This window comes from Humulus lupulus, chromosome 7, assembly GCF_963169125.1.
Source record: "Humulus lupulus chromosome 7, drHumLupu1.1, whole genome shotgun sequence".
NCBI lineage: Eukaryota > Viridiplantae > Streptophyta > Magnoliopsida > Rosales > Cannabaceae > Humulus > Humulus lupulus.
The window spans coordinates 50,992,741-51,018,480 of NC_084799.1; the positions used below are offsets into that span (position 1 = coordinate 50,992,741).

Below are 25,740 nucleotides of genomic sequence, written 5' to 3' on the forward strand. Positions count from 1 at the left end.
AGTAGCAGCAGCAGTACCAGCAGCAACAGTTGTAGCAGTAGCAGTAGCAGTAGTAGTAGCAGTAGCAGTAGCAGTAGCAGTAGCAGCAGCAGTAGCAGTAGAAGTAGCAGCAGCTGTAGCAGCAGTAGCAGTAGCAGCAATAGCAGTAGCAGTAGCACTAGCAGCAGTAGTAGTAGCAGCAGTACCAGCAACAACAGTAGTAGTAGTAGTAGTAGTAGCAGTAGCAGTAGCAGTAGTAGTAGCAGCACCAGTAGCAGTAGCAGCAGCAGTAGAAGCAGCCGTAGCAGTAGCAGCAGTAGCAGTAGTAGCAGTAGCAGTAGTAGTATCAGCAGTAGCAGCAGTAGTCACAGTAGCAGCAGTAGTAGCAGTAGTAGCAGTAGTAGTAGTAGTAGTAATAGCAGCAGTAGCAGTAGCAGCAGTAGTAGCAGTGGCAGTAGTATCAGCAGTAGCAGCAGTAACATCAGTAGTAGCAGTAGTAGAAGCAGTAGCAGTAGCAGCAGTAGTAGTAGTCTCAGTAGCAGCAGTAGCAGTAGTAGTAGTAGCTGTAGTAGTAGCAGCAATTGCAGCAGTAGTAGTAGTAGTAGTCGTAGTAGTAGTCGTATCAGTAGTAGTAGCACCAGTAGTAGCAGCAGTAGTAGTAGTAGTAGTAGTAACAGTAGTAGCAGTAGTAGTAACAGTAGCAGCAGTAGCAGCAGCAGCAGTAGCAGCAGCAGCAGTAGCAGCAGTAGTAGCAGTAGAAGTAGTAGCAGTAGCTGCAGTAGTAGCAGTATCAGTAGAATCAGCAGTAGCAGCAGTAGCAGCAGTAACATCAGTAGGAGCAGTAGTAGTAGCATTAGCAGTAGTAGTAGTAGTAGCAGTAGCAGCAGTAGTAGCAGTAGCAGTAGCAGTAGTAGTAGTAGCTGTAGCAGTAGCAGTAGTAGTCGTAGTAGTAGTCGTATCAGTAGTAGTAGCAGCAGCAGTAGCAACAGTAGCAGCAGTTGTAGCAGCAGTAGTAGCAGTAGTAGTAACAGTAGTAGCAGTAGTAGTAACAGTAGCAGCAGTAGTAGAAACAGTAGCAGCAATACCAACAGTAGTAGTAGTGGTAGTAGTAGTAGCATTAGTAGAAGTAGTAGCATCAGTAGTCGCAGTAGCAGTAGCAGCAGTAGTCGTAGTAGCAGCAGTAGAGCAGTAGTAGTAGTAGTAGAAGCAGTAGTAGCAGCAGTAGCAGCATTAGTAGTAACAGTAGCAGCTGTAGCAGCTGTAGTAGTAGTAGTAGTAGAAGCAGCAGTAGTAGCAGCAGTAGTAGCAGCAGTAGTAGCAGTAGTAGGAGTAGTAGCAGTAGTAGTAGTAGCATTAGTAGAAGTAGTAGCACCAGTAGTAGCAGTAGCACCAGTAGTCGTAGTAGCAGCAGTAGTAGCAGTAGTAGTAGTAATAGCAGTAGTAGCAGTAGCAGCAATATCAGCAGTAGCAGTAGTAACATCAGTAGTAGCAGAAGTAATAGCAGTAGCAGTAGTATTAGTAGTAGCAGCAGCAGTTGTAGCAGTAGCAGCAGCAGTAGCATCAGTAGTAGCAATAGCAGTTGAAACAGTTGCAGCAGTAGTATTAGTAGTAGTCGTAGCAGCAGTATTAGTAGTAGTAGTCGTAGTAGTAGTAGTAGTAGTAGTAGTAGTAGTAGTCGTACCAGCAGCAGCAGTAGTAGTAGTAATAGTAGTAGCTTTAGCAGAAGCAGTAGTAGCAGTAGCAGTAGTAGAATTAGTTACAACAGCAGTAGTAGCAGTAGTAGTAGCAGCAGCAGCAGTAGCAGTAGCAGTAGCAGCGGTAGTAGTAGCAGCAGTACCAGCAGCAACAGTAGTAGTAGTAGTAGTAGCAGTAGCAGTAGTAGTAGCAGTAGCAGTAGCAGTAGCAGTAGCAGCAGCAGTAGCAGTAGCACCAGCAGTAGCAGTAGCAGTAGCAGCAATAGCAGTAGCAGTAGCAGTAGCAGCAGTAGTAGTAGCAGCAGTACCAGCAGCAACAGTAGTAGTAGTAGTAGTAGCATTTGCAGTAGCAGTAGTAGTAGCTGCACCTGTAGCAGTAGCAGCAGCAGTAGAAGCAGCCGTAGCAGTAGCAGCAGTAGCAGTAGTAGCAGTAGCAGTAGTAGTATCAGCAGTAGCAGCAGTAGTCACAGTAGCAGCAGTAGTAGCAGTAGTAGCAGTAGTAGTAGTAGTAGTAATAGCAGTAGTAGCAGTAGCAACAGTTGTAGCAGTGGCAGTAGTATCAGCAGTAGCAGCAGTAACATCAGTAGTAGCAGAAGTAGAAGCAGTAGCAGTAGCAGTAGTAGAAGCAGTAGCAGTAGTAGCAGTAGCAGCAGTAGCAGTAGCAGCAGTAGTAGTAGTAGCAGTAGCAGCAGTAGCAGTAGTAGCAGTAGTAGTAGTATCTGTAGTAGTAGCAGCAATTGCAGCAATAGTAGTAGTAGTAGTCGTAGTAGTAGTCGTATCAGTAGTAGTAGCACCAGTAGTAGCACCAGTAGTAGTAGTAGTAGCAGCAGTAGCAGCAGTAGTAGTAACAGTAGCAGCAGTAGTAGTAGTAGTTGTAGTAGCAGCAGTAGTAGCAGCAGTAGCAGCAGTAGTAGTAACAGTAGCAGTAGCAGTAGTAGTAGTAGCATTAGTAGAAGTAGTTGCAGCAGTAGTAGTAGTAGCAGCAGTAGTCGTAGTAGCAGCAGTAGTAGCAATAGTAGTAGTAATAGCAGTAGTAGCAGTAGCAGCAGTAGCAGTAGTATCAGGAGTAGCAGCAATAGCAGCAGTAACATCAGTAGTAGCAGTAGTAGCAGTAGCAGTAGCAGTAGCAGTAGCAACAGCAGTAACAGCAGCAGTAGGATCAGTAGTAGCAGCAGTAGTAGCAGTAGCAGCAGTTGTCGTAGTAGCAGCAGTAGTAGCATTAGTAGTAGTAATAGAAGTAGTAGTAGTAGCAGGAGTAGCAGTAGTAGCAGTAGTATCAGGAGTAGCAGCAGTAGCAGCAGTAACATCAATAGTAGCAGTAGTAGTAGCAGTAGCAGTAGCAGTAGCAGTAGCAGTAGCAACACCAGTAGCAGCAGCAGTAGCATCAGTAGTAGCAATAGCAGTAGAAACAGTTGCATCAGTAGTATTAGTAGTAGTCGTAGCAGCAGTATTAGTAGTAGTAGTCGTGGTAGTAGTAGTAGTAGTAGTAGTAGTGTTGTAGTAGTAATAGTAGTCGGACCAGCAGCAGCAGCAGTAGTAGTAATAGTAGTAGCAGTAGCTGAAGCAGTAGTAGCAGTAGCAGTAGTAGAATTAGTAACAAAAGCAGCAGTAGCAGTAGTAGTAGCAGCAGTAGCAGTAACAGTAGCAGCAGTAGTAACAGTAGCAGAAGTAGTAGAATCAGTAGTAGCAGTAGTAGTAGTAGCAGTACCAGAAGCAGGAGTAGCAGCAGTAGTAGTAGTAGTAGTCGTATCAGTAGTAGCAGCAGTAGTAGCATCAGTAGCAGTAGTAGCAGTAGAAGTAGTAGTAGTAGAAGCAGTAGTAGCAGCAGTAGTAGCAGTAGTAGTAACAGTAGCATAAGTAGCAGCAGTACCAGCAGCAACAGTAGTAGTATAAGTAGTAGTAGCAGTAGCAGTAGCAGCAGCAGTAGCAGTAACACCAGCAGTAGCAGTAGCAATAGCAGTAGTAGTCGAAGCAGTAAAAGCAGTAGTAGAAGCAGTAGTAGCAGTAGCAGTAGCAGTAGAAGTGGTAGTAGCATCAGTTGTAGCAGTAGCAGAGGCAATAGCAGCATTAGTAGAAGTAGTAGCAGCAGTAGTCGTAGTAGCAGCAGTAGTAGCAGTAGTAGTAGTAATAGCAGTAGTAGCAGTAGCAGCAGTATCAGCAGTAGCAGTAGTAACATCAGTAGTAGCAGAAGTAGTAGCAGTAGCAGTAGTATTAGTAGTAGCAGTAGTATTAGTAGTAGCAGCCGCAGTAGTAGCAGTTGCAGCAGCAGTAGCAGCAGTAGTAGCAATAGCAGTTGAAACAGTTGCAGCAGTAGTATTAGTAGTAGTCGTAGCAGCAGTATTAGTAGTAGTAGTCGTAGTAGTAGTAGTAGTAGTAGTAGTAGTAGTAGTAGTAGTCGTACCAGCAGCAGTAGTAGTAGTAGTAATAGTAGTAGCAGTAGCAGAAGCAGTAGTAGCAGTAGTAGTAGTAGCAGTAGCAGTAGCAGCGGTAGTAGTAGCAGCAGTACCAGCAGCAACATTTGTAGTAGTAGTAGTAGCAGTAGCAGTAGCAGTAGTAGTAGCAGTAGAAGTAGCAGTAGCAGTAGCAGCAGCAGAAGCACCAGCAGTAGCAGTAGCAGCAGTAGCAGTAGCAGCAATAGCAGTAGCAGTAGCAGTAGCAGCAGTAGTAGTAGCAGCAGTACCAGCAGCAACAGTAGTAGTAGTAGTAGTAGCAGTAGCAGTAGCAGTAGTAGTAGCAGCACCAGTAGCAGTAGCAGCAGCAGTAGAAGCAGCCGTAGCAGTAGCAGCAGTAGCAGTAGTAGCAGTAGCAGTAGTAGGAGCAGCAGTAGCAGCAGTAGTAATATCAGCAGTAACAGCAGTAGTCGTAGTAGCAGCAGTAGTAACAGTAGTAGCAGTAGTAGTAGTAGTAGTAATAGCAGTAGTAGCAGTAGCAGCAGTAGTAGCAGTGGCAGTAGTATCAGCAGTAGCAGCAGTAACATCAGTAGTAGCAGTAGTAGAAGCAGTAGCAGTAGTAGTAGTAGCTGTAGTAGTAGCAGCAATTGCAGCAGTAGTAGTAGTAGTCGTAGTAGTAGTCGTATCAGTAGTAGTAGCACCAGTAGTAGCAGCAGTAGTAGTAGTAGTAGCAGCAGTAGCAGCAGTAGTAGCAGCAGTAGAAGCAGTAGTAGTAACAGTAGTAGCAGTAGTAGTAGTAGTTGTAGTAGCAGCAGCAGTAGCAGCAGTAGCAGCAGTAGTAGTAACAGTAGCAGTAGCAGTAGTAGTAGTAGCATTAGTAGAAGTAGCAGCAGTAGTAGTAGCAGCAGTACCAGCAGCAGTAGTAGTAGCAGCAGTACAACAGTAGTAGTAGTAGAAGTAGTAGCAGTAGCAGTAGTAGTAGCAGTAATAGTAGCATCAGTAGCGGTAGTAGTAGTAGCAGTAGTAGTAGAAGCAATAGCAGTAGCAATAGCAGCAGTAGTAGTAGCAGTAGTAGCAGTACCAGCAGTAGTAGCAGTAGCAGTAGCAGCAGTAGTAGTAGCAGCAGTACCAGCAGCAAAAGTAGTAGTAGTAGAATTTGCAGTAGCAGTAGTAATAGCAGCTGCAGTAGCATCAGCAGTAGCACCAGCAATAGCAGTAGCAGCAGCAGCAGTAGAAGTAGCAATAGCAGTAGTAGTAGAAGCAGTAAAAGCAGTAATAGTAGAAGTAGTGGCAGTAGTAGCAGTAGCAGTAGCAGTAGCAGTACCAGCAGTAGTAGCAGCAGTTGTTGCAGTAGCTGAAGCAGTAGCAGTAGCAATAGTAGCAGTAGCAGTAGTAGTAGTAGCAGTAGTAGCATTAGCAGTAATACTAACAGTAGAAGCAGTACTAACAGTAACACCAAAAGCAGCACTAGCAGTAGCAATCAGTAGCAGTAGTAGCAGAAGTAGTAGTATCAATAGTAGCAGTAGTAGTAGTAGCAGTAGCAGAAGCAGTAGTAGCAGTTGAAGTAGTAGCAGTAGCAGTAGCAGTATTAGCAGTATTAGCAGCAGAAGCAGCAGCGGTGGCAGTAGCAGAAGCAGTAGCAGTAGCAGAAACAGTAGCAGTAGCAGAACTAGCAGAAGCAGTAGCAGCAGTAGGAGCAGTAACATCACTAGGTGTTGTAACAGCAGCAATAGGAGCAGTAGCAGTAGTAGTAGCAGTAGCAGTAAGAGTAGCAGCAGTAGTAGCAATAGCAGTAGCAGTAGCAGTAGCAGCAATACTAACAGTAGCAGCAATACTAACAGTAGCAGCAATAGAAGCAGTTGCAGTAGCAGCATCAGTAGTAGTAGTAGTAGTAGCAGTAGTTGCAGTAGTAGTTGTAGCAGTAGCAGTAGAACCAGTAGCAGCAGTAGTAGTAGTAAACGTAGTAGTAGTCGTATCAGTAGTAGAAGCAGCAATAGTAGGAGCAGTAGTAGTAGTAGCAGTAGCAGTAGCAGCAATAGTAGAAGTAGCAGTAGCAGTAGTAGCAGTAATAGTAACAGTAACAGCAGTAACAGTAGTAGAAGAAGTAGTAGTAGTAGCAGCAGTAGCTGCAGTAGTAGTAACAGTAGCAGCAGCAGTACTAGTAGTAGTAGTAGCAGCAGTAGCAGCAGCAGTAGTAGTAGTAGTAGTAGTAGTAGCAGTAGTAGTAGTAGGATTAGTAGTAGTAGTAGCAGCAGTAGTCGTAGTAGCAGTAGTAGTAGCTGTAGTAGCTGTAGTAGCAGTAGCAGTAGTATCAGCAGTAGCAGCAGTAACATCAGTAGTAGCAGTAGTAGTAGTAGTAGCAGCAGTAGCAGTAGCAGCAGCAGCAGTAGTAGCAGTAGCAGTAGTAGCAGAAGCAGCAGTAGCAGCAGCAACAGCAGCTGCAGCAGTAGTAGCAGTAGCAGTAAGAACAGTAGTAGCAGTAGCAGCAGCAGTAGCAGTAGTAGTAGTAGTCGCAGCGGTAGTAGCAGTTGTAGTAACAGTAGTACCTGCAGCCGCAGTAGTAGTATTAATAGTAGTAGCAGTAGCAGTAGCAGTAGCAGTAGTATCAGTAGTAACAAAAGCAGTAGTAGCAGTAGCATTAGTAGCAGTAGCAGCAGTAGTAGCAGTAACAGTAGTAGTAGTAGCAGTAGCAGTATTAGCAGCAGCAGAAGCAGCGGTAGCAGTAGCAGTAGCAGAAATAGTAGAAGTACCAGAACTAGCAGTAGCTGTAGCAGCAGTAGGAGTTGTAGCATCACTAGGAGCTGTAGCTGCAGCAGTAGGAGCAGTAGCAGTAGTAGTAGCAGTAGCAGTAAGAGTAGCAGCAGTAATAGTAGCAGTAGTAGTAGAAGCAGTAGCAGTAGCATTAGCAGCAGTAGTAGCAGCAGTAGAAGCAGTACCAGCAGTAGTAGCAGTAGCAGCAGTAGTAGTAGCAGCAGTACCAGCAGCAAAAGTAGTAGTAGTAGCAGCAGCAGTAGCATCAGCAGTAGCACCAACAATAGCAGTAGCAGCAGCAGCAGTAGCAATAGCAGTAGTAGTAGAAGCAGTAAAAGCAGTAGTAGAAGCAGTAGTACCAGTAGTAGCAGTTGCAGTAGCAGTAGCAGCAGTTGTTGCAGTAGCTGAAGCAGTAGCAGTAGCAATAGTAGCAGTAGCAGTAACAGTAGTAGTAGTAGCAGTAGTAGCAGTAGCAGTAATACTAACAGTAGAAGCAGTACTAACAGTAACAGCAAAAGCAGCAGTAGCAGTATCAGTAGTAGCAGTAGTAGTAGTAGCAGTAGCAGAAGCAGTAGTAGCAGTAGAAGTAGTAGCTGTAGCAGTAGCAGTATTAGCACTATTAGCAGCAGCAGCAGCAGCGGTAGCAGTAGCAGAAGCAGTAGCAGTAGCAGAAACAGTAGCAGTAGCAGAACTAGCAGAAGCAGTAGCAGCAGTAGGAGCAGCAACATCACTAGGTGTTGTAACAGCAGCAATAGGAGCAGTAGCAGTAGTAGTAGCAGTAGCAGTAAGAGTAGCAGCAGTAGTAGAAGTAGCAGTAGTAACAGTAGTAGTAGTAGCAGTAGCAGTAGCAGCAGTAGCAGCAGCAGCAGTAGTAGTAGACGTAGTAGTTGTCGTATCAGTAGTAGAAGCAGCAGTAGTAGCAGCAGTAGTATTAGTAGTAGCAGCAATAGCAGCAGTAGTAGCAGCAGTAGTAGCAGTAGTAGCAGTAATAGTAACAGTAGCAGCAGTAGCAGTAGTTGAAGAAGTAGTAGTAGTAGCAGCAGTAGCAGCAGTAGCTGCAGTAGTAGTAACAGTAGCAGCAGCAGTAGTAGTAGTAGTAGTAGTTGCAGCATTAGCAGCAGTAGTAGTAGTAGTAGTAGTAGTAGTAGTTGCATCATTAGCAGCAGCAGTAGTAGCAGTAGTAGTAGTAGTAGCAGTAGTAGTCGTAGGATTAGTAGAAGTAGTAGCAGCAGTAGTAGCAGTAGCAGCAGTAGTAGCAGTAGTAGCTGTAGTAGCAGTAGCAGTAGTATCAGTAGTAGCAGCAGTAGCAGCAGTAACATCAGTAGTAGCAGTAGTAGCTAGCAGAAGCAGAAGTAGCAGTAGTAGTAGTAGCAGTAGCAGTATTAGCAGTATTAGCAGCAGCAGCAGTAGCAGTAGCAGAAGCAGTAGCAGTAGCAGAAACAGTAGCAGTAGCAGAACTAGCATAAGCAGTAGCAGCAGTAGGAGCAGCAGCATCACTAGGTGCTGTAACAGCAGCAGTAGGAGCTGTAGCAGTAGTAGTAGCAGTAGCAGTAAGAGTAGCAGCAGTAATAGTAGCAGTATCAGCCGCAGTAGCAGCAGTAGCAGTAGCAGTAGTAGCAGTAGCAGAGGTAGTAGCAGTAGCAGTTGTAGCAGCAATAGTAGCAGTAGTAGTAACAGTAGCTGCAGTAGAAGCAGTAGTAGTAGCAGTATTAGTAGTAGCAGCAATAGAAGCAGAAGTAGTAGCAGTAGCAGTAGTAGTAGTAGCATTAGTAGTAGCAGCAGTAGTGGCAGTGGTAGTTGTAGTAGCAGTACAAGCAGTAGCAGTAGTAGTAGTAGTAGTAGTAGTAGTAGTATCAGCACTAGCAGCAGTAGTAACAGCAGTAGTAACACTAGTAGTAGCAGCAGTAGCAACAGTAGTAGTAGTAGTAGCAGTAGAAGTAGTAGCTGCAGTATTAGCAGCATCAGTAGTATTAGCTACAGCAATAGCAGTAGCAGTAGTAGCAGAAGCAGCAGCAGCAGCAGCAGTTGCAGCATCAACAGCAGTAGCAGTAGTAGTAGAAGCAGAAGCAGCAGTAGCAGCAACAACAGCAGTAACAGTAGCTGCAGTAGCAGTAGCAGTAGTAGTAGCAGTAGCAGTAGCAGTTGTAGAAGCAGTAGTAGTAGTAGCAGTTGCAGTAGCAGCAGCAGTAGTAGTAGTAGTCGTAGTAGTAGTAGCAGTAGTAACAGTAGTAGTCGCAGCAATAGTAACAGTAGTAGTAGAAGTAGCAGCGGTAGTAGCAGCAGTAGCTGCAACAGTAGTAGCAGTAGTAGCTGTAGCAGCAGTAGTTGTAGCAGTGGTAGTAGTTGTAGCAGCAGTAGCAGCAGTAGTTGCAGCAGTAGTAGTAGCAGTAGCAGCAGTAGCAGCAGTAGCAGCAGTAGGAGTAGCAGTAGCAGTAGTAGTAGTAGTAGTAGTAGTAGGAGCAGTAGTAGTAGTAGTAGTAGTAGCTGTAGTAGAAGTTGTAGAAGCAGTAGTAGTAGTTGCAGTAGCAGTAACAACAGTAGTAGTTGCAGCAGCAGTTGCAGCAGTAGTAGTAGGATCAGCAGTAGTAGTAGCAGTAGCAGCAGTAGCAGTATTAGTAGTAGTAGCTGCATTAGCAGCAGTAGTAGCAGCAGTAGTGGCAGTAGTAGTAACATTAGCAGCTGTAGCAGCAGTAGCAGTAGTAGTAGTAGCAGTAGCAGCAATAGCAGAAGTAGCAGTAGTTGTAGCATCAGCTGTAGTAACAGTAGTAGTAGTAGTAGTAGCAGTAGTAGAAGTGGTAGCATTAGTAGTAGCAGCAGTAGTGGCAGTGGTAGTTGTAGTAGCAGTACAAGCAGTAGCAGTAGTAGTAGTAGTAGTAGTAGCAGTAGTATCAGCACTAGCAGCAGTAGTAACAGCAGTAGTAACATTAGTAGTAGCAGCAGTAGCAACAGTAGTAGTAGTAGTAGCAGTAGAAGTAGTAGCTGCAGTATTAGCAGCATCAGTAGTATTAGCTACAGCAATAGCAGTAGCAGTAGTAGCAGAAGCAGCAGCAGCAGCAGCAGTTGCAGCATCAACAGCAGTAGCAGTAGTTGTAGAAGCAGAAACAGCAGTAGCAGCAGCAGCAGTAGCAGCAACAACAGCAGTAACAGTAGCTGCAGTAGCAGTAGCAGTAGTAGTAGCAGCAGCAGCAGAAGCAGAAGCAGCAGCAGCAGTAGCAGCAATAGCAGCAGCAGCAGTAGTAGCAGTAGCACTAGTAGAAGCAGCAGTAGCAGTTGCAGAAGTAGCAGCAGTAGTAGTTGCCGCAGTAGTAGTAGCAGTAGCATAAGCAGCAGTAGCAGAAGCAGCAGCTGCAGCAGCAGCAGCAGCAGTAGGAGCAGTAGCAGTAGTAGCAGAAGCAGCAGTAGCAGTAGTAGCAGTAGTAGCTGCTGCAGTAGTAGCAGAAGCAGTAGCAGCAGTAGTAGCAGTAGCAGCAGCAGCTGTAGCAGAAGTAGTAGGAGTAGTAGTAGCAGCAGTACCAGCAGCAACAGTAGTATTAGTAGAAGTAGCAGTAGCAGTAGCAGTAGTAGCAGCTGCAGTAGTAGCAGTAGTAGTTGCTGCAGTAGCAGTAGCAGTAGTAGTTGCTGCAGTAGCAGTAGCAGCAGTACCAGTAGCAGAAGTAGTAGCAGTAGTAGTTGCCGCAGTAGTAGTAGCAGTAGCATAAGCAGCAGTAGCAGAAGCAGCAGCTAGCAGCAGCAGCAGCAGTAGGAGCAGTAGCAGTAGTAGCAGAAGCAGCAGTAGCAGTAGTAGCAGTAGTAGCTGCTGCAGTAGTAGCAGAAGCAGTAGCAGCAGTAGTAGCAGTAGCAGCAGCAGCTGTAGCAGAAGCAGTAGGAGTAGTAGTAGCAGCAGTACCAGCAGCAACAGTAGTATTAGTAGAAGTAGCAGTAGCAGTAGCAGTAGTAGCAGCTGCAGTAGTAGCAGTAGTAGTTGCTGCAGTAGCAGTAGCAGTAGTAGTTGCTGCAGTAGCAGTAGCAGCAGCACCAGTAGCAGAAGTAGTAGCAGTAGTAGTTGCAGCAGTACCAGCAGCAACAGTAGTAGTAGTAGAAGTAGCAGTAGCAGTAGCACCAGCAGTAGCAGTAGTAGCACAAGCAGTAGCAGTGGCAATAGCAGCAGTAGTAGAAGCAGTAAAAGCAGTAGTAACAGTAGCAGTAGCAGTAGTTGTAGTAGTAGTAGCAGCAGTTGTTGCAGTAGTTGAAGCAGCAGCAGCAGCAGTAGCAGTAGCAATAGTAGCAATAGTAGCAGCAGTAGCAGTAATACTAACAGTTGCAGCAGTACTAACAGTAGCAGCAATAGCAGCAGTAGCAGTAGCAGCAGTAGCAGTGTAGTATCAGTAGTAGCAGTAGTAGTAGTAGCAGTAGCAGATGCAGCAGTAGCAGCAGTAGTAGTAGTAGTCGTTGTAGCAGTAGTCGTATCAGTAGTAGCAGCAGTAGTAGCATCAGTAGCAGCAGTAGTAGTAGTAGTAGTAGTTGCCGCAGTTGCAGCAGCAGTAGTTGCAGCAGTAACAGCAGTAGTAGCAGCAGTAGCAGTAGTAGTTGTAGTAGTAGTAGCAGCAGTAGTAGTAGTAGTAATAGTAGGAGTAGTAGTCGAAGCAGTAGTAGCATTAGTAGCAGCACTAGTAGTAGCATCAGCAATAGTAGTCGCAGTAGTAGCAGCAGTAGTAGTAGAATCTGCAGTAGTAGCAGCAGTAGTAACTGCAGTAGCAACACTAGTAGTAGCAGCAGTAGCAATAGTAGTAGTAGCAGTAGAAGTAGTAGCAGCAGCAGCAGCAGCAGCATCAGCAGTATCAGTAGTAGTAGCAGCAGCAATAGCAGTAGCAGTAGTAGCAGAAACAGCAGTAGCAGTAGCAGCAGCAGAAGTAGCAGCAACAACAGCCGTCGCTGTAGTAGTAGAAGCAGAAGCAGCAGTAGCAGCAGCAGCAGCAGCAGTAGCAGCAACAACAGCAGTTGCAGTAGTTGCAGTTGCAGTAGCAGTAGTAGTAGCATCAGCAGCAGTAGCAGAAGCAGCAGCAGCAGCAGCAGTAGCAGCAGTAGCAGCAGCAGCAGTGGTAGCTGTAGCAGTAGTAGAAGCAGCAGTAGCAGTTGTAGAAGTAGCAGTAGCAGTAGTTGCAGCAGTAGTAGTAGCAGCAGCAGTTGTAGTAGAAGCAGCAGTAGCAGCAGCAGCAGTAGCTGCAGCAGCACCAGCAGCTGCAGCAGCAGCTGCAGCTGCAGCAGTAGAAGAAGCAGCTGCAGCAGCAGCAGCAGCTGCAGCAAGCAGCAGAAGTAGCAGCAACAACAGCAGTCGTAGTAGTAGTAGGAGAAGAAGTAGCAGCAGCAGCAGCAGTAGCAGCAACAACAGCAGTAGCAGTAGCTGCAGTAGCAGTAGCAGTAGTAGTAGCAGCAGCAGCAGTAGCAGAAGCAGCAGCAGCAGTAGCAGCAGCAGCAGTAGTAGCAGTAGCAGTAGTAGAAGCAGCAGTAGCAGTTGTAGAAGTAGCAGTAGCAGTAGTTGCAGCAGTAGTAGTAGCAGTAGCAGCAGTAGTAGAAGTAGCAGTAGCTGCAGCAGCAGCAGCAGCAGCAGCTGCAGCAGCAGCAGAAGTAGCAGCAACAATAGCAGTCGCAGTAGTAGTAGATGCAGCAGTAGCAGCAGCAGCAGCAGTAGCAGCAACAACAGCAGTAGCAGTAGCTGCAGTAGCAGTAGCAGTAGTAGTAGCAGCAGCAGCAGTAGCAGAAGCAGAAGCAGCAGCAGTAGCAGCAGTAGCAGTAGTAGCAGTTGCAGTAGTAGAAGCAGCAGTAGCAGTTGTAGAAGTAGCAGTAGCAGTAGTTGCAGCAGTAGTAGTAGCAGTAGCAGTAGTAGCAGAAGCAGCAGTACCAGCAGCAACAGTAGCGGCAGCAGCAGTAGTAGCAGCAGCAGTAGTAGCAGAAGCAGCAGTAGCAGTAGTAGCAGTAGTAGCAGCAGCAGCAGCAGTAGCAGCAGCAGCAGCCGCAGCAGCAGCAGTAGCAGCAGCAGCAGCAGTAGCAGCAGCAGCCGCTGTAGCAGCAACAACAGTAGTAGCAGTAGCTGTAGTAGCAGTAACAGTAGTAGTAGCAGTAGCAGTAGTAGTAGCAGTAGCAGCACCAGCAGTAGCAGCAGTAGCAGTAGCAGTAATAGCAGAAGCAGCAGAAGCAGCAGTTGCAGCAGCAGCAGAAGCAGCAGTAGCAGCAGCAGAAGCAGCTGCAGCAGCAGCAGTAGCAGCAGAAGCAGTTGCAGCAGTAGCAGAAGCAGCAGCAGCTGCAGCAGCAGCAGCACCAGCAGTAGCAGTAGTAGTAGCAGTAGCAGTAACAGCAGTAGCAGCAGTAGCAGCAGCAGTAGCAGTAGTAGTATTAGTAGTCGCAATGGTAGTAACAGTAGTACCAGCAGCCGCAGTAGTAGTATTAATAGTAGTAGCAGTAGCAGTAGCAGTAGTAACAAAAGCAGTAGTTGCATCAACATTAGTAGCAGTAGCAGCAGCAGCAGTAGCAGTAACAGTAGTAGTAGTAGTAGTAGTAGTAGCAATAGCAGTATTAGCAGTATTAACAGCAGCAGCAGCCGCGATAGCAGTAGCAGTAGCAGTAGCAGAACTAGCAGTAGCAGTTGCAGCAGTAGGAGCAGCAGCATCACTAGGTGCTGTAACAGCAGTAGTAGTAGCAGTATTAGTAGTAGCAGCAGTAGTAGCAGCAGTAGTAGCAGTAGCAGTAGTAGTAGTAGCAGTAGTAGAAGTGGTAGCATTAGAAGTAGCAGTAGCAGTAGTAGTCGTAGTAGCAGCAATAGTGGCAGTAGTAGTAGTAGTAGCAGTAGAAGCAGTAGCAGGAGTAGCAGTAGTAGAAGTAGTATCAGCAGTAGCAGCAGTAGCAGCAGTAGTAGCAGCAGTATCAGTAATAGCAGTAGCAGCAGCAGCAGCATCAGTAGCAGCAGTAACAGCAGTAGAAGCAGCAGTAGTAGCAGCGGCAACAGCTGTAGTAGGAGTAGCAGGAGTAATAGTGGTAGCAGTAGCAGCAGCAGCAGCAGCAGAAGTAGTAACAGCAGTAGTAACAGTAGCAGTAGTAGTTGCAGTAGTAGTAGCAGTAGCAGTAGCAGTTGTAGAAGCAGTAGTAGTAGTAGCAGTTGCAGTAGCAGCAGCAGTAGTAGTAGTCGTAGTAGTAGTAGCAGTAGTAACAGTAGTAGTCGCAGCAATAGTAACAGTAGTAGTAGAAGTAGCAGCGGTAGTAGCAGCAGTAGCTGCAACAGTAGTAGCAGTAGTAGCTGTAGCAGCAGTAGTTGTAGCAGTGGTAGTAGTTGTAGCAGCAGTAGCAGCAGTAGTTGCAGCAGTAGTAGTAGCAGTAGCAGCAGTAGCAGCAGTAGCAGCAGTAGCAGCAGTAGTAGTAGCAGTAGCAGTAGTAGTAGTAGTAGTAGTAGTAGGAGCAGTAGTAGTAGTAGTAGTAGTAGCTGTAGTAGAAGTTGTAGAAGCAGTAGTAGTAGTTGCAGTAGCAGTAACAACAGTAGTAGTTGCAGCAGCAGTTGCAGCAGTAGTAGTAGGATCAGCAGTAGTAGTAGCAGTAGCAGCAGTAGCAGTATTAGTAGTAGTAGCTGCATTAGCAGCAGTAGTAGCAGCAGTAGTGGCAGTAGTAGTAACATTAGCAGCTGTAGCAGCAGTAGCAGTAGTAGTAGTAGCAGTAGCAGCAATAGCAGAAGTAGCAGTAGTTGTAGCATCAGCTGTAGTAACAGTAGTAGTAGTAGTAGTAGCAGTAGTAGAAGTGGTAGCATTAGTAGTAGCAGCAGTAGTGGCAGTGGTAGTTGTAGTAGCAGTACAAGCAGTAGCAGTAGTAGTAGTAGTAGTAGTAGCAGTAGTATCAGCACTAGCAGCAGTAGTAACAGCAGTAGTAACATTAGTAGTAGCAGCAGTAGCAACAGTAGTAGTAGTAGTAGCAGTAGAAGTAGTAGCTGCAGTATTAGCAGCATCAGTAGTATTAGCTACAGCAATAGCAGTAGCAGTAGTAGCAGAAGCAGCAGCAGCAGCAGCAGTTGCAGCATCAACAGCAGTAGCAGTAGTTGTAGAAGCAGAAACAGCAGTAGCAGCAGCAGCAGTAGCAGCAACAACAGCAGTAACAGTAGCTGCAGTAGCAGTAGCAGTAGTAGTAGCAGCAGCAGCAGAAGCAGAAGCAGCAGCAGCAGTAGCAGCAATAGCAGCAGCAGCAGTAGTAGCAGTAGCACTAGTAGAAGCAGCAGTAGCAGTTGCAGAAGTAGCAGCAGTAGTAGTTGCCGCAGTAGTAGTAGCAGTAGCATAAGCAGCAGTAGCAGAAGCAGCAGCTGCAGCAGCAGCAGCAGCAGTAGGAGCAGTAGCAGTAGTAGCAGAAGCAGCAGTAGCAGTAGTAGCAGTAGTAGCTGCTGCAGTAGTAGCAGAAGCAGTAGCAGCAGTAGTAGCAGTAGCAGCAGCAGCTGTAGCAGAAGTAGTAGGAGTAGTAGTAGCAGCAGTACCAGCAGCAACAGTAGTATTAGTAGAAGTAGCAGTAGCAGTAGCAGTAGTAGCAGCTGCAGTAGTAGCAGTAGTAGTTGCTGCAGTAGCAGTAGCAGTAGTAGCAGTAGCAGTAGCAGCAGTACCAGTAGCAGAAGTAGTAGCAGTAGTAGTTGCAGCAGTACCAGCAGCAACAGTAGTAGTAGTAGAAGTAGCAGTAGCAGTAGCACCAGCAGTAGCAGTAGTAGCACAAGCAGTAGCAGTGGCAATAGCAGCAGTAGTAGAAGCAGTAAAAGCAGTAGTAACAGTAGCAGTAGCAGTAGTTGTAGTAGTAGTAGCAGCAGTTGTTGCAGTAGTTGAAGCAGCAGCAGCAGCAGTAGCAGTAGCAATAGTAGCAATAGTAGCAGCAGTAGCAGTAATACTAACAGTTGCAGCAGTACTAACAGTAGCAGCAATAGCAGCAGTAGCAGTAGCAGCAGTAGCAGTAGTATCAGTAGTAGCAGTAGTAGTAGTAGCAGTAGCAGATGCAGCAGTAGCAGCAGTAGTAGTAGTAGTCGTTGTAGCAGTAGTCGTATCAGTAGTAGCAGCAGTAGTAGCATCAGTAGCAGCAGTAGTAGTAGTAGTAGTAGTTGCCGCAGTTGCAGCAGCAGTAGTTGCAGCAGTAACAGCAGTAGTAGCAGCAGTAGCAGTAGTAGTTGTAGTAGTAGTAGCAGCAGTAGTAGTAGTAGTAATAGTAGGAGTAGTAGTCGAAGCAGTAGTAGCATTAGTAGCAGCACTAGTAGTAGCATCAGCAGTAGTAGTCGCAGTAGTAGCAGCAGTAGTAGTAGAATCTGCAGTAGTAGCAGCAGTAGTAACTGCAGTAGCAACACTAGTAGTAGCAGCAGTAGCAATAGTAGTAGTAGCAGTAGAAGTAGTAGCAGCAGCAGCAGCAGCAGCATCAGCAGTATCAGTAGTAGTAGCAGCAGCAATAGCAGTAGCAGTAGTAGCAGAAACAGCAGTAGCAGTAGCAGCAGCAGAAGTAGCAGCAACAACAGCCGTCGCTGTAGTAGTAGAAGCAGAAGCAGCAGTAGCAGCAGCAGCAGCAGCAGTAGCAGCAACAACAGCAGTTGCAGTAGTTGCAGTTGCAGTAGCAGTAGTAGTAGCATCAGCAGCAGTAGCAGAAGCAGCAGCAGCAGCAGTAGCAGCAGTAGCAGCAGCAGCAGTGGTAGCTGTAGCAGTAGTAGAAGCAGCAGTAGCAGTTGTAGAAGTAGCAGTAGCAGTAGTTGCAGCAGTAGTAGTAGCAGCAGCAGTTGTAGTAGAAGCAGCAGTAGCAGCAGCAGCAGTAGCTGCAGCAGCACCAGCAGCTGCAGCAGCAGCTGCAGCTGCAGCAGTAGAAGAAGCAGCTGCAGCAGCAGCAGCTGCTGCAGCAAGCAGCAGAAGTAGCAGCAACAACAGCAGTCGCAGTAGTAGTAGGAGAAGAAGTAGCAGCAGCAGCAGCAGCAGCAGTAGCAGCAACAACAGCAGTAGCAGTAGCTGCAGTAGCAGTAGCAGTAGTAGTAGCAGCAGCAGCAGTAGCAGAAGCAGCAGCAGCAGTAGCAGCAGCAGCAGTAGTAGCAGTAGCAGTAGTAGAAGCAGCAGTAGCAGTTGTAGAAGTAGCAGTAGTTGCAGCAGTAGTAGTAGCAGTAGCAGCAGTAGTAGAAGTAGCAGTAGCTGCAGCAGCAGCAGCAGCAGCAGCTGCAGCAGCAGCAGAAGTAGCAGCAACAATAGCAGTCGCAGTAGTAGTAGATGCAGCAGTAGCAGCAGCAGCAGCAGCAGTAGCAGCAACAACAGCAGTAGCAGTAGCTGCAGTAGCAGTAGTAGTAGCAGCAGCAGCAGTAGCAGAAGCAGCAGCAGTAGCAGCAGTAGCAGTAGTAGCAGTTGCAGTAGTAGAAGCAGCAGTAGCAGTTGTAGAAGTAGCAGTAGCAGTAGTTGCAGCAGTAGTAGTAGCAGTAGCAGTAGTAGCAGAAGCAGCAGTACCAGCAGCAACAGTAGCGGCAGCAGCAGTAGTAGCAGCAGCAGTAGTAGCAGAAGCAGCAGTAGCAGTAGTAGCAGTAGTAGCAGCAGCAGCAGCAGTAGCAGCAGCAGCAGCAGTAGCAGCAGCAGCCGCTGTAGCAGCAACAACAGTAGTAGCAGTAGCTGTAGTAGCAGTAACAGTAGTAGTAGCAGTAGCAGTAGTAGTAGCAGTAGCAGCACCAGCAGTAGCAGCAGTAGCAGTAGCAGTTGCAGAAGTAGCAGCAGTAGTAGTTGCCGCAGTAGTAGTAGCAGTAGCATAAGCAGCAGTAGCAGAAGCAGCAGCAGCAGCAGCAGTAGGAGCAGTAGCAGTAGTAGCAGAAGCAGCAGTAGCAGTAGTAGCAGTAGTAGCTGCTGCAGTAGTAGCAGAAGCAGTAGCAGCAGTAGTAGCAGTAGCAGCAGCAGCTGTAGCAGAAGTAGTAGGAGTAGTAGTAGCAGCAGTACCAGCAGCAACAGTAGTATTAGTAGAAGTAGCAGTAGCAGTAGCAGTAGTAGCAGCTGCAGTAGTAGCAGTAGTAGTTGCTGCAGTAGCAGTAGCAGTAGTAGCAGTAGCAGTAGCAGCAGTACCAGTAGCAGAAGTAGTAGCAGTAGTAGTTGCAGCAGTACCAGCAGCAACAGTAGTAGTAGTAGAAGTAGCAGTAGCAGTAGCACCAGCAGTAGCAGTAGTAGCACAAGCAGTAGCAGTGGCAATAGCAGCAGTAGTAGAAGCAGTAAAAGCAGTAGTAACAGTAGCAGTAGCAGTAGTTGTAGTAGTAGTAGCAGCAGTTGTTGCAGTAGTTGAAGCAGCAGCAGCAGTAGCAGTAGCAATAGTAGCAATAGTAGCAGTAGCAGTAGCAGTAGTAGTAGTAGCAGTAGCAGTAATACTAACAGTTGCAGCAGTACTAACAGTAGCAGCAATAGCAGCAGTAGCAGTAGCAGCAGTAGCAGTAGTATCAGTAGTAGCAGCAGTAGCAGATGCAGCAGTAGCAGCAGTAGTAGTAGTAGTCGTTGTAGCAGTAGTCGTATCAGTAGTAGCAGCAGTAGTAGCATCAGTAGCAGCAGTAGTAGTAGTAGTAGTAGTAGTTGCCGCAGTTGCAGCAGCAGTAGTTGCAGCAGTAACAGCAGTAGTAGCAGCAGTAGCAGTAGTAGTTGTAGTAGTAGTAGCAGCAGTAGTAGTAGTAGTAATAGTAGGAGTAGTAGTCGAAGCAGTAGTAGCATTAGTAGCAGCACTAGTAGTAGCATCAGCAGTAGTAGTCGCAGTAGTAGCAGCAGTAGTAGTAGAATCTGCAGTAGTAGCAGCAGTAGTAACTGCAGTAGCAACACTAGTAGTAGCAGCAGTAGCAATAGTAGTAGTAGCAGTAGAAGTAGTAGCAGCAGCAGCAGCAGCAGCATCAGCAGTATCAGTAGTAGTAGCAGCAGCAATAGCAGTAGCAGTAGTAGCAGAAACAGCAGTAGCAGTAGCAGCAGCAGAAGTAGCAGCAACAACAGCCGTCGCTGTAGTAGTAGAAGCAGAAGCAGCAGTAGCAGCAGCAGCAGCAGCAGTAGCAGCAACAACAGCAGTTGCAGTAGTTGCAGTTGCAGTAGCAGTAGTAGTAGCATCAGCAGCAGTAGCAGAAGCAGCAGCAGCAGTAGCAGCAGTAGCAGCAGCAGCAGTGGTAGCTGTAGCAGTAGTAGAAGCAGCAGTAGCAGTTGTAGAAGTAGCAGTAGCAGTAGTTGCAGCAGTAGTAGTAGCAGCAGCAGTTGTAGTAGAAGCAGCAGTAGCAGCAGCAGCAGTAGCTGCAGCAGCACCAGCAGCTGCAGCAGCAGCTGCAGCTGCAGCAGTAGAAGAAGCAGCTGCAGCAGCAGCAGCTGCTGCAGCAAGCAGCAGAAGTAGCAGCAACAACAGCAGTCGCAGTAGTAGTAGGAGAAGAAGTAGCAGCAGCAGCAGCAGCAGCAGTAGCAGCAACAACAGCAGTAGCAGTAGCTGCAGTAGCAGTAGCAGTAGTAGTAGCAGCAGCAGCAGTAGCAGAAGCAGCAGCAGCAGTAGCAGCAGCAGCAGTAGTAGCAGTAGCAGTAGTAGAAGCAGCAGTAGCAGTTGTAGAAGTAGCAGTAGCAGTAGTTGCAGCAGTAGTAGTAGCAGTAGCAGCAGTAGTAGAAGTAGCAGTAGCTGCAGCAGCAGCAGCAGCAGCAGCTGCAGCAGCAGCAGAAGTAGCAGCAACAATAGCAGTCGCAGTAGTAGTAGATGCAGCAGTAGCAGCAGCAGCAGCAGCAGTAGCAGCAACAACAGCAGTAGCAGTAGCTGCAGTAGCAGTAGCAGTAGTAGTAGCAGCAGCAGCAGTAGCAGAAGCAGAAGCAGCAGCAGTAGCAGCAGTAGCAGTAGTAGCAGTTGCAGTAGTAGAAGCAGCAGTAGCAGTTGTAGAAGTAGCAGTAGCAGTAGTTGCAGCAGTAGTAGTAGCAGTAGCAGTAGTAGCAGAAGCAGCAGTACCAGCAGCAACAGTAGCGGCAGCAGCAGTAGTAGCAGCAGCAGTAGTAGCAGAAGCAGCAGTAGCAGTAGTAGCAGTAGTAGCAGCAGCAGTAGCAGTAGCAGCAGCAGCAGCAGTAGCAGCAGCAGCCGCTGTAGCAGCAACAACAGTAGTAGCAGTAGCTGTAGTAGCAGTAACAGTAGTAGTAGCAGTAGCAGTAGTAGTAGCAGTAGCAGCACCAGCAGTAGCAGTAGCAGTAATATCAGAAGCAGCAGAAGCAGCAGTTGCAGCAGCAGCAGAAGCAGCAGTAGCAGCAGCAGAAGCAGCTGCAGCAGCAGCAGCAGCAGTTGCAGCAGTAGCAGAAGCAGCAGAAGCAGCACCAGCAGCAGCTGCAGCAGCAGCAGCACCAGCAGTAGCAGTAGTAGTAGCAGTAGCAGTAACAGCAGTAGCAGCAGTAGCAGCAGCAGTAGCAGTAGTAGTAGTAGTAGTCGCAATGGTAGTAACAGTAGTACCAGCAGCCGCAGTAGTAGTATTAATAGTAGTAGCAGTAGCAGTAGTAACAAAAGCAGTAGTTGCATCAACATTAGTAGCAGTAGCAGCAGCATCAGTAGCAGTAACAGTAGTAGTAGTAGTAGTAGTAGTAGTAGCAATAGCAGTATTAGCAGTATTAACAGCAGCAGCAGCCGCGATAGCAATAGCAGTAGCAGTAGCAGAACTAGCAGTAGCAGTTGCAGCAGTAGGAGCAGCAGCATCACTAGGTGCTGTAACAGCAGTAGTAGTAGCAGTATTAGTAGTAGCAGCAGTAGTAGCAGCAGTAGTAGCAGTAGCAGTAGTAGTAGTAGCAGTAGTAGAAGTGGTAGCATTAGAAGTAGCAGTAGCAGTAGTAGTCGTAGTAGCAGCAATAGTGGCAGTAGTAGTAGTAGTAGCAGTAGAAGCAGTAGCAGCTGTAGCAGTAGTAGAAGTAGTATCAGCAGTAGCAGCAGTAGCAGCAGTAGTAGCAGCAGTATCAGTAATAGCAGTAGCAGCAGCAGCAGCATCAGTAGCAGCAGTAACAGCAGTAGAAGCAGCAGTAGTAGCAGCGGCAACAGCTGTAGTAGGAGTAGCAGGAGTAATAGTGGTAGCAGTAGCAGCAGCAGCAGCAGCAGTAGAAGTAGTAGCAGCAGTAGTAACAGTAGCAGTAGTAGTTGCAGTAGTAGTAGCAGTAGCAGTAGCAGTTGTAGAAGCAGTAGTAGTAGTAGCAGTTGCAGTAGCAGCAGCAGTAGTAGTAGTAGTCGTAGTAGTAGTAGCAGTAGTAACAGTAGTAGTCGCAGCAATAGTAACAGTAGTAGTAGAAGTAGCAGCGGTAGTAGCAGCAGTAGCTGCAGCAGTAGTAGCAGTAGTAGCTGTAGCAGCAGTAGTTGTAGCAGTGGTAGTAGTTGTAGCAGCAGTAGCAGCAGTAGTTGCAGCAGTAGTAGTAGCAGTAGCAGCAGTAGCAGCAGTAGCAGTAGTAGCAGCAGTAGTAGTAGCAGTAGCAGTAGTAGTAGTAGTAGTAGTAGTAGGAGCAGTAGTAGTAGCAGTAGCAGCAGTAGCAGCAGTAGCAGTAGTAGCAGCAGTAGTAGTAGCAGTAGCAGTAGTAGTAGTAGTAGTAGTAGTAGGAGCAGTAGTAGTTGCAGTAGCAGCAGTAGCAGCAGTAGCAGTAGTAGCAGCAGTAGTAGTAGCAGTAGCAGTAGTAGTAGTAGTAGTAGTAGTAGGAGCAGTAGTAGTAGTAGTAGTAGTAGTAGCTGTAGTAGAAGTTGTAGCAGCAGTAGTAGTAGTTGCAGTAGCAGTAACAACAGTAGTAGTTGCAGCAGCAGTTGCAGCAGTAGTAGTAGGATCAGCAGTAGTAGTAGCAGTAGCAGCAGTAGCAGTATTAGTAGTAGTAGCTGCATTAGCAGCAGTAGTAGCAGCAGTAGTGGCAGTAGTAGTAACATTAGCAGCTGTAGCAGCAGTAGCAGTAGTAGTAGTAGCAGTAGCAGCAATTGCAGAAGTAGCAGTAGTAGTAGCATCAGCTGTAGTAACAGTAGTAGTAGTAGTAGCAATAGTAGTAGCAGAAGTAGCAGCATTAATAACAGTAGTAGTAGTAACAGTAGTAGCAGAAGTAGCAGTAGCAGCAGCAGCAGCAGTAGCAGCAGCAGCAGCAGCAGCAGCAGTGGCAGTAGCAACAACAGCTGCAGCAGCAGCAGCAGTAGTAGCAGTAGCAGGAGCAGTAGCAGGAGCAGTAGTAGCAGTAGCAGTAGTAGTTGCAGTAGTAGTATCATTAGTAGCAGTAGTAGCAGCAGCAGTAGCAGTAGTACCAGTATCATTAGTAGCAGTAGTAGCTGCAGCAGTAGCAGTAGCAGTAGAAGTAGCAGTAGCAGCAGCAGCATTAGGAGCAGTAGCAGTAGCAGTAGTAGTAGCAGGAGTAGTAACAGTAGCAACAGTAGAAGTAGCAGCAGTAGCAGTTGCAGTTGCAGTAGCAGTAGCAGTAGTATCAGCAGTAGTAGTAGCATCAGCAGTAGTTGCAGCAGTAGTAAAAGTAGGAGTAGTAGTAGCAGTAGTAGCATCAGTAGTAAAAGTAGTAGTCGTAGTAGGAGAAGTAGTAGAAGCAGTAGTAGTAATAGCAATAGTAGCTGCAGTAGTAGTCGCATCAGCAATTGCAGCAGCAGTAGTAATAGTAGCAGTAGAAGCAGTAGCATTAGTAGTAGTAGTAGCAGCAGTAGTAGCTGCAGTAGTAGCAGTAGTAGTAACAGTTGCAGCTGTAGCAGCAGTAGCAGTAGTAGTAGTAGCAGTAGCAGTAGTAGTAGCAGCAGTAGTAGTAGTAGCAGTAGTAGCAGCAGTAGTAGTAGCATCAGCAGTAGTTGCAGCAGTAGTAGTAGCATCAGCAATAGTAGCAGCAGTAGTAACAGTAGCAGTAGTAGTAGCCGTAGTAGCAGTAGTAGTAACAGTAGCAGCAGTAGCAGTAGTAGTAGTAGCAGTAGCAGTAGTAGCAGAAGCAGTAGTAGCAGTATCAGTAGCAGCAGCAGCAGCAGTAGCCGCAGTAGCAGTAGCAGTAGCAGTAGAAGTAGCAATAGTAGCAGCAGTAGCAGCAGTAGTAGTAACAGTAGCAGCAGCAATAGTAGTAGTAGTAGCACCAGTAGCAGCAGAAGTAGTAGCAGTAGTAGTAGTAGTAGCAGTAGTAGTAGTAGCATTAGTAGAAGTAGTAGCAGCAGTAGTAGCAGTAGCAGCAGTAGTAGCAGCAGTAGTAGTAGTAGCAGTAGCAGTAGTAGCAGCAGCTGTAGCAGTAGCAGTAGTAGCTGTAGTAGCAACAGCAGCAGTAGTAGCAGTAGCAGTAGTAGCAGCAGTAGTAGCAGTAGCAGTAGTAGTAGTAGCAGTAGCAGTAGCAGTAGCAGTAGTAGCAGTAGCAATAGTAGTAGCAGTAGCAGTAGTAGCAGCAGCTGTAGCAGGAGCAGTAGTAGCAGTAGCAGTAGTAGCAGTTGTAGCAGTAGTAGCAGCAGCAGCAGTAGTGTAGTAGTAGCAGTAGTAGCAGTAGCAGTAGTAGTAGTAGAAGTAGCAGTAGTAGAAGTAGCAGCAGTAGCAGCAATAGCAGCAGTAGTAGCAGCAGTAGCAGTAGCAGTAGTAGTAGCAGTAGTAGCAGTAGCAGTAGCAGTAGTAACAGTAGCAGTAGTAGAAGTAGCAGTAGTTGTAGCAGTAGCAGCAGTAGTAGGAGCAGGAGCAGGAGCAGCAGTAGCAAGAGCAGCAGTAGCAGGAGCAGCAGCAGCAGCAGCAGCAGTAGTAGACAGTTATGGATTTTATAAGTTTAACCTATAGTTTAAGAATATTAAGTATAACCTATAGTAGTAGTAGTAGTAGTATGAGCAGCAGCAGCAGTAGGAGTTGTAGTAGTAGTAGTAGTAGTAGTGGTTGTAGTAGTAGACAGTTATGGATTTTATAAGTTTAACTTATAGTTTAAGAATATTAATTATAACCTATGGTTTGATTAATATTGTTGGATTTAGAAATATATTTATTATAACTTATGGTTTAGATAGAGCTAATATGAGTGTGACACTTGTTGTAATTATGTTTATTAAGGAATTAAGTATTTATGATGGATAATTTAAATAAAAGAAAGATCTAGAAGCTCTAGAACCTTCCAGCAGCTGTTAGAACCTTCCAGCAGCTATTATGACTCAGTCAAAGCTGTTTATCCTATTTAAATTATGCTGAAAAAGTGCAAATACGTGTTATATATTTCAACGTATGCCGATATATCGTGGCAAAAGGGCTGATATATCGCCTACAAAAGATATGGAAAACACGTCATCTTTGCATGAACGTACGGACGGGGGCTCGGGATTAAGGTAGAGCCGATATATTGCCTATAGGGGGGGTAATATATCGCTCTTAGTGATGATTTTTGAAAAGTTTGGTTTTTGATTTTAAAAATTAGCCCTAACCACTTAGACCTGCCTTTGAACAATTTTGACCGAGTTCTGGGCGTCAGTTGAATGAAAATTCAAATCTTTTTCATTTTATAATCATTTACTTATTCAAATAAAAATGGGTTAGTTTCACTACTTGAACTCTATAAATAGGACCTAGTGCTCAGCCATTTTCTTCATTCTTCAAGCATTTGATAAGAGCCTCCAAGGTGCTAGTGTTACTATAGAGAGATACACTTGGGTTTTGGGTTAAAGCTTTATCATTCTAAGCTTTTATAAACACTTGGGAAGCGAGCAATAGTGTGATTTCGGTATTGAGGTTTAGACCAAACCATAAGATCATTCAAGGTATTTCTATTCCTTAAGTCCAATTCTTTATGATTCTTTAGTTTTCTTTATTCAGATCTTAACTCTTTTTATGATTCTTGATTAGGTTCTTGAAACTTAAGGTCCTTCTTGGTAAGTTTCTTCTTGATGGTTTAGTTCTCATATTCATCTTTATTCTTAGAGATTCTCACCTGTTCTACTGTTGGTTTATAGGAGTGTTCTAATCCCGTTCTTGTTCCCAAATATCCCGACTTTTGGTAAGGAAAATATGATAGATTTTATGTGCTTATATGTTATGATACGTTATGATATATTATGATATGTTTTATGATATGTATATGTTTATTATGTTTTATAGTCCTTGGGCATAAGACTTGTTTAGTTAGCAAGCCCCAATAATTTATGGGCATATGACTTGCTTAGATAGCAAGCCCCACAAATTTATGGCCATATGACTTGCTTAGCTAACAAGCCCCAAGAAGTATTATGACCATTTTAGTCCTATATGATATATGTTTTATAGTCATATATTTTATAGTATATGTTTATGTTATAGTCTTATGATGTATGTTTTAATAGATTTTCCTTGCTGGGCATTAGGCTCACTCATTTATTTTTAGTATGATGCAGAAAAATGGTTATGGAGGCGGAAGGATTCTTGGTAGCTTGGCTTGTATGTTGAGGATGAATGGAATGAATGGACTGCGTGTTGATCGAGGATGACATTTATTTTAGTATTTTGAATTATGTTTCTTTTGTAATTCTGTATTTAGTTTTTAAACAATTGAATAAAAGTTTATGTTTTATGCTTTATTAAACAATGGGTACCCATACCATATTTTACATCTTATTTTGTAATTTGCACAATATTTAATCTTATTTTGTAATTTGCACAATATTTATTTTGGATTTTTAATAAAGTTATGATTATTTCTTTTGTATGTTTTCTTCAAAAGTAGTAGCTATGTCTAGTAGTTTGAATGGTCCAAGGTTTTAGGAATAGTTGGGTCATTACACAAGAACGGGCCCATATGCATTTTTAATTCACATAAACATGCATATAAATCATGCATGCCATGTAGTCACTCATTTATTCAATTAATCACACATATATCCAATTATGCCATCCCGACACGCTAATCAAGACATTAAACCTTATTAGCATTTTTGAGACGTTACATACATGATATCTTATTTGAATTTGAAATACTGCCAAATATATTAAAATACAATCATGGGTGGTAATTAAATAAATATACCTTAAAAATAGGTTTGTT

At 45.5% G+C, this 25,740-nt stretch overlaps 1 protein-coding gene across 1 annotated transcript in view; it reads right to left on the reverse strand.

Annotated features, from left to right (window-relative positions):
* Positions 1 to 7,295: 7,295 nt before the first annotated feature.
* LOC133791686 (uncharacterized) overlaps positions 7,296 to 25,740 on the reverse strand; it is a 29,454-nt gene continuing 11,009 nt past the window's right edge. Inside the window, exons 2-6 of the mRNA XM_062229604.1 lie at positions 19,066 to 19,128; positions 16,608 to 16,670; positions 12,026 to 12,088; positions 9,888 to 9,964; positions 7,296 to 7,313 (exon numbers count right to left, since the gene is read on the reverse strand). Of these exons, the coding sequence (XP_062085588.1) occupies positions 7,296 to 7,313; positions 9,888 to 9,964; positions 12,026 to 12,088; positions 16,608 to 16,670; positions 19,066 to 19,128 (284 nt within the window). The remainder of the gene's footprint in view (positions 7,314 to 9,887; positions 9,965 to 12,025; positions 12,089 to 16,607; positions 16,671 to 19,065; positions 19,129 to 25,740) is intronic.